Source organism: Mesoplodon densirostris, chromosome 3 (assembly GCF_025265405.1).
Source record: "Mesoplodon densirostris isolate mMesDen1 chromosome 3, mMesDen1 primary haplotype, whole genome shotgun sequence".
Lineage (NCBI taxonomy): Eukaryota > Metazoa > Chordata > Mammalia > Artiodactyla > Ziphiidae > Mesoplodon > Mesoplodon densirostris.
This window is the reverse complement of record NC_082663.1, coordinates 111,164,365-111,171,041: the sequence shown is the minus strand read 5'-3', so window position 1 is coordinate 111,171,041 and position 6,677 is coordinate 111,164,365. Positions and strand designations below refer to the sequence as shown.

Sequence of the window (6,677 nt, the reverse complement as noted above, 5' to 3'; positions counted from 1 at the left end):
AGATGTTGCTGTCCCAGATCTGAAGATGGGAGGGAAGCTCTTATCCAAACTGGAAGGAAAGAACTGTACAGAGGTCACCGTGAGAGATACTTTGAGGGGCAATGCCAGCATGAGGCAATCTCTCGGGGAAAGAGCCAGGAAAAAAAATACCTGCCTTCACTCTCTTCCCTCCTTCTGATCTCCGGCCAGGGTCCCCCACTGGCTGAACCAACCAAAAGTCAGAGGGTACAAGAGCCACTTGAGCTGATTCATATAGGTTAGTCTTCCCACAGAAGGCTGAGAGCAACATCAAGAAGGGCTGAGAGTGTATCTAAAATCACAAGCAGAAGATGAGGCAGGCATTTTTGTTACTTTGGTTCATGGCTGTATCCTACTTGTAGTAGGTCTATAATAAACATGTGTCTAGGTCTTTGTTCAAAAAAGAGGGAATGACCAATTATGCAATTGCTACTGATAGGGTGAATAAAGTAAGAAATGAGAATTGACCTCTGGACTTACCAAGTAAAGGTCAATAGTAACTGGGACAAGAAGGGTTTTAGTGGAGTGGCTGGGATTAAATTCTGATTGGGGTCTGTATAAGAGAGAATGGGGACAGAAGTGGAGACAGTAAATATAGAAACCTCTTAGAACAAAGAAGAGCAGAAAAATGGTGCTGAAGCTCGAGAGGGGGAGCTGGGGTTCAAGAAAGGGGTTTTTTTGTTTTGTTTTTGTTTTTTTGCGGTACGCGGGCCTCTCACTGTTGTGGCCTCTCCCGTTGTGGAGCACGGGCTCCGGACACGCAGGCTCAGCAGCCATGGCTCACGGGCCCAGCCGTTCCGCGGCATGTGGGATCTTCCTGGACCAGGGCACGAACCCACGTCCCCTGCATCGGCAGGCGGACTCTCAACCACTGCGCCACCAGGGAAGCCTGAAAGTTTTTTTTTTTGATGGGAAATATTTCAGAATGTTGAATGCTGTTGATAACAATTCAGTGGAGAGAGGGAAAAAGATATTTGGCAGAGGAGGGGGACAACTGTAGGAGCAAAGTCTTTGAATAGCTAAGAGGGTTAGACTGATTCCAATATATAGTAACTTGGGATATGATCAAAGTAGCTTTACATGTTATCAGGAAAAGGATGGACCATTCAATAAACGATGGTGAAGCAAACTGTTAACTCATTAAAAAAAATAAAATTAGATCCCTCTCTCATGTCATAAATAAAATAAATTCTAGATGACGTAAAGGCCCAAACATAAAAAGCAAAACTTCAACATTCAGAGGAAAATGTACTAGAATATCTTTATGATTTGGAGTAGAAAGAATTTCTTAAAAAGCTATAAAGGCAAAATTAATAAAGGAAAAGTTTAATGAATATGATAAAAATAAAGTCCCAAACTACAGGTTTATCATAAACAGAATTGAAAGACAAGTCACATATTGGAAAAAAGGCAATTGTACCACATATAACCAACACAGGATTAATATCAAGAGTATATAAAGGATCAGTAAGAAAAATCCAGACAACCCAATAGAGAAAAGTGAACAAAGGATATGAATACACATTCATAATAGAAAACTGTAATGACCATAAGCATGACAAGATGATCTACCTCAACAGTAATCCAGAAATGCAAATTAAAGCAATGTGATACCTTTTCATATCCATGAGTTTGACAAAAATGAGAAAAGTTATACATAACAATAACAGTGAGGATATGGTGAAAAGGGACCTCTCACACAGGATTGACTGAGGTATAAATTGGTACAGTTACTTTAAAGAACAAGTAAAAAATTCCTGGAAAACTGGAATATGTACATACCCTATGCCTCAACAGTTCTGCTTCTTGGTATATACCTAGATAAACTTTTACATGGGTGCAAGAAACCACGTGCTAGTGTTTTCAGTAAATTCATTTGCAATATCAAAAAAATGAAACAGGGCTTCCCAGGTGGCGCAGTGGTTGGGAGTCCGCCTGCTAATGCAGGGGTCAAGGGTTCGATCCCCGGTCCGGGAAGATCCCACATGCCATGAAGCCTAGAAAAAAGCCCGCACGCAGCAACGAAGACCCAATGCAAGCATAAATAAAAAAAAAAAAAAAAAAAAAAAAAGAAACAATACTATTGTTTATCAAGAGACATGGATAAATAAACTAGTTTATTCTTACAATGGAACAAGACATAAAAGAGAAAGACTTAGATATTTATCCAACAGTATAGATAAACCTCAGAACCTAATGTGTGATGAAAAGTAAGTTTCAGAATATATGGAGCGTAACACCATTCACTTGCATTTTAAAGCCACAGAACAATACAATATATTGTTTTGAACACATACACGTTTGATAAAAGTATAAAAACAAGTACGGGAGTGATATCCACTGACTATAAAATAGTGATTATCCCTGAAATGAGACAAGAAAATAAAAAGGGAGGTAGGACTTCAGCTTTACAGGATTTTATGACTTAAAAGGAAGGAGATTTTTGTTAAACAAATATGGCAAAATGTAACATCTGTCAAATGTGGGAATTAGGTTTACGAGTGTCGGATATACCAGTTGCTGATATTTGAAACATTTTATAATTTAAAAATTTTACATAAAAATCACTAGTAGCTTAGGTATTATTGTCCTTTAAAAATTATAAAACATTTAAACATTCAGGAGTTATCAGAATAAAAGTCCTCAAGTTACTAGTCCCCTTCCCCAAATCTCATTTTTCTCCCAGACTAATTATTAACATTTAGCATGCATTACTTCTATGTATTTATATACACACATGCATATACGTGTACAAAAATAGTTGTTTTGTATCTAAGTGGATTCAAAGAGAATGTATATTCTGTGATGTGCTTCTTTCACTTGACATGTTTATATGTACATATATATATATTCTACATCGTACTTTTCAACTTCTGCATAATATCCCAGAGTATGAATGAGCCATATCTTATTTCATTGTTCCCCTAAATTTGGAAATTTAGGCTGCTTAAACAATGCTGTAGAAATTTCTGTACATATACCTGAGGTGTACATTTATTAGTATTCTTTTGAGCCACTGGGATACAGACTGAATAGTATGTTTATTTTAAACTTTGATGTCAATTTCCCTTTCAAAAAGGCCCTATAGGGCTTCCCTGGTGGCGCAGTGGTTGAGAGTCCACCTGCCGATGCAGGGGACATGGGTTTGTGCCCCGGTCTGGGAAGATCCCGCATGCCGCGGAGCGGCTAGGCCCGTGAGCCATGGCCACTGAGCCTGCGCGTCCGGAGCCGGTGCTCCGCAATGGGAGAGGCCAAAACAGTGAGAGGCCCGTGTACCGCAAAAAAAAAAAAAAAAAAAAAAAAAGGCCCTATAACTTACATTCCTTCCTGAAATATATGAGAGTGCCCATTTTCTCACATGTGTATCACCTTTACATATACTGGATATGACCAGTTTCTTTAACTTTTGCAACTTTAATGAAGAAAAATGTTTCCTTTGTTTTAACCTACATTTCTTTGACCACTAAATGGGTTAGTATTTCTTGTTTTATGAATTTCTTATTTATATCATTTGCTCATTTTTCCATTGAGTTATCTTTTGCTGAGTCATAGGAACATCTTATATCTTAACTATTTTAATTATTACATTGGTGGCAAATTTCTCTAAACTTGATTTATAGTAGCTTTCACAGAATACGGAAGTTTTATATTTTTATGTACACATATCTGTGAATCTGTTGGGATCTTGATAGATTACATTTTAAAGAACTGTCATCTCTACAATTTTCAACTGTCACATTTAGGAACACAGGTCTTTCATTTTTAAGTTTTACAGTTTTTTTAAAAAGTTGCTTCCTATTTTACAGTTTTGTTTGCTATTAAACACAGGATCTTTTTTCCATTTCATTTCTGATAGGTTACTCCTGATATATAGTAAAGTTACATTAATTTTGTATTTATCTACTTTCACTTTAGAAAATTCTCCTTAAGAACTGGAATTTTCACTTCTTTGTTGACCTATGGCTTTGTGTTTACAGTGAAATGATTGGTTTTGTCAATGAGTGTAGAAATTCTACCTATTCTTATTACTGTGTGCTTTTTGGACATTGTACTGATGTTAAAATATGCAACTGAAGGCAAAATGAGGACCAACTTAAACACAGTTATACTTGAATCTTAATTTCAATGTTCTGAATTAGATGTTATGCAAACTATCTCTCATATTTCCTTTAGCTTCAAATCTTTAGTGAAGGATTCTTCCCCACATATGCTTGCCAAATCTAAGTCTCCTGGCATACACCCTTTCTGACTTTTGCCAAAAGACTGTTTTACAAAGTCCTGCTGGGCCTCTGCGCATAGGTATCTGCAATTAGAATTTGCACCCACCCACTTTCACTGGGTTTCAATAGTCAAAGTGAAATGTTAGATGTGGGTAATTCCCTCTGGGAACATGGGAAGCTTTTTTTTAACTAACTAAAAAAGATTTAATTAAATCTGACATTGTACCACAGAGAAGTCAGGCACTTAGATAATCATCATTCTCAAAATTTACTCTCTAGAATACTGAGAATTTTTGTTTCACAACAGGCCAAGAACTCATAAATTGTTTTAACTGATCTAATAAAACTATTAAATAATGTTAAAATTAATTTGAAATATAAATACATGCTCTTCAAGGACAGGGTGCCAAATCTCTCAAAATTTTATGACAGTGAAACCTATTGTTGATATCCTGGTATATTACATAGGAACTGTACTGCATAGTCTTAAGGCACAAAATCACTATATATATATATTTATATATATACACATATATAATACATATACATATATAGTATATATCTTAAAATGTCTAACATACTAGCTTCAATAAAATAAACATCTGAATGATTATTTTTTTATTTTATGTAACATGTTAGTTATTAATCTCTATTGCTCCTAATGATAACTAGATTGTAAAAAAAAAGAACTATTTTTTGATGAGATATTTAAATTAACATCAGTGAAGAATGGAACAAGGGAATTCAGGTTAAAGAAAAAAAACTAGAAACTTCTAAAAATGTTAAATAATATTAAAACAATTAAAATATATATTAAATTTAAACTATTTTAGCCAACCTTCCTCAAAAGACATAATATAGACACTTACTGAAATAATAGTAAGTCAGAGAATTTACCAGTGATTGTGTCATGATGACCTTTAGCATTTTCTTATAAGGGCAAATTTCAAATCTGAAACAACGTTTATGTAGGTATAATTTCCATACACACAATAAGAAAGAGGCGTGAGAGATAAAAAAATTATGTAGCAAATCTTTTGACCTATATAATCCATTTCACAGACTACTAATCTCCAAAGTATTAGGAGGCATTAAGGGTAGTCTCTGGTTTACTGTTAAGTGTAGTATGTCTAGGCAATTTTGATAATTTTTTTATCTACTAAAATTAAATTATTTTAAAACATGACATTTTATATCGAGCATAGCAATACCAAAATGTTTGCCAACAAACAAAGCTCGCATTGAGAATCTTGTAAAAAATTAAAAACCCTGTGTCATCATCAAATGGGAGAACTGACCAGTGAATAGAAGAGAACACACTGCTCACTGAGAAAACAGAATGGTAAAGACGCATAGATAAAAGAGAAACAAGAAGAATATTAAACACAGTTTTATAGTTCCTACCATTAGATGGTAGAATGCCAAGCTGTTCTGTGATACTGTCAATCTTGTCAGGGATGAAAAATGTTGGAGAAAAAAAAAAGCCATTTATATCTTATTGATTAAAATGTAGAGGATGCAGCCATATATTACATTTTCACAATAAGGTCTAGCTGTGGTCTAAGTACAGCTAATTCTACTAAGCCTATATTATATAGTTGGATCAAGGGACACTATTTCCTTAAAAAATTAGAATTTCTTTATTCCACAGTTATCTTATGTGATTTTGACATTTTATTCATCTATCTTCAGAAGACTGATTAAAAATGTTCTTTTAGGAACAGAGATACACTCTATCTCTAAAAGGAAGCTGTATAATTATTTGTTAGCTACAGGAATAATTTCAGTGCTTTAGGAACAAAGGCTGCCTTCTGTGGAAAGTTGGCACACACTGTGATTTTTAGACCAATTCTTTTCGGGACTAAACATTAACTTAATCTAATAATTTTAATCTAATAGTTTCATTTCACATGGGAAGAAAACCCACCAACCTGTCAAAACACTTCATTCTCAAATAGCTATGATAAAACCAAAATACTCATTAAGGTCAAACAGAAGTGAATATGATATACCTCCCTAAGCATTTATTTCACTTTATACAGTTTGATTTTCAGTGAAAATGAAATGTCTTCTTACCTAATGTTCTTTAGAAATACTTAACTATGTTCTGCAGTTTTCAGCAATGTTCTTTCAACATGAAACTTCATTATGAAACTATACTTTAATGCACTCAATTTCAATATGCCATTTCAGAGAAAAATATTTGCATTTCCAGGAGTTTAGCCAGAGTTATATACTTTAAAATTAAAAATGATAAAGACTTAATTTTATTTGAGAAAAATTCATTGCTTCTGAGTTGGTGCATCACAATACGGCACATTTTCTATAAGAAGGTCTTTCCTAGGGACCAATTCTGAAAGAAAAACAAGAAGAATACTTAACATCATTAAAATTAAAATAAAATGCAAATACACTCATTTCCCCCTAAACTTTGTAACA

The 6,677-nt window shown here is 34.3% G+C and overlaps 1 protein-coding gene across 4 annotated transcripts in view; it reads right to left on the bottom strand.

Annotated features, from left to right (window-relative positions):
• Window positions 1–255: 255 nt before the first annotated feature.
• LYRM7 (LYR motif containing 7) overlaps window positions 256–6,677 on the bottom strand; it is a 44,194-nt gene continuing 37,772 nt past the window's right edge. Inside the window, exons 5-6 of one of the 4 annotated variants that reach the window (XR_009531409.1) lie at window positions 5,643–6,591; window positions 256–310 (exon numbers count right to left, since the gene is read on the bottom strand). Coding sequence is in view for 1 of the 4 variants with exons in the window: in XM_060091909.1 (XP_059947892.1) it covers window positions 6,521–6,591 (71 nt within the window). In the remaining 3 variants the exon portion in view is untranslated. Of the gene's footprint in view, window positions 311–2,208; window positions 2,383–5,077; window positions 6,592–6,677 lie in introns of those variants that run through there. The other 3 variants (XR_009531410.1, XR_009531408.1, XM_060091909.1) reach the window with 3 other exon arrangements.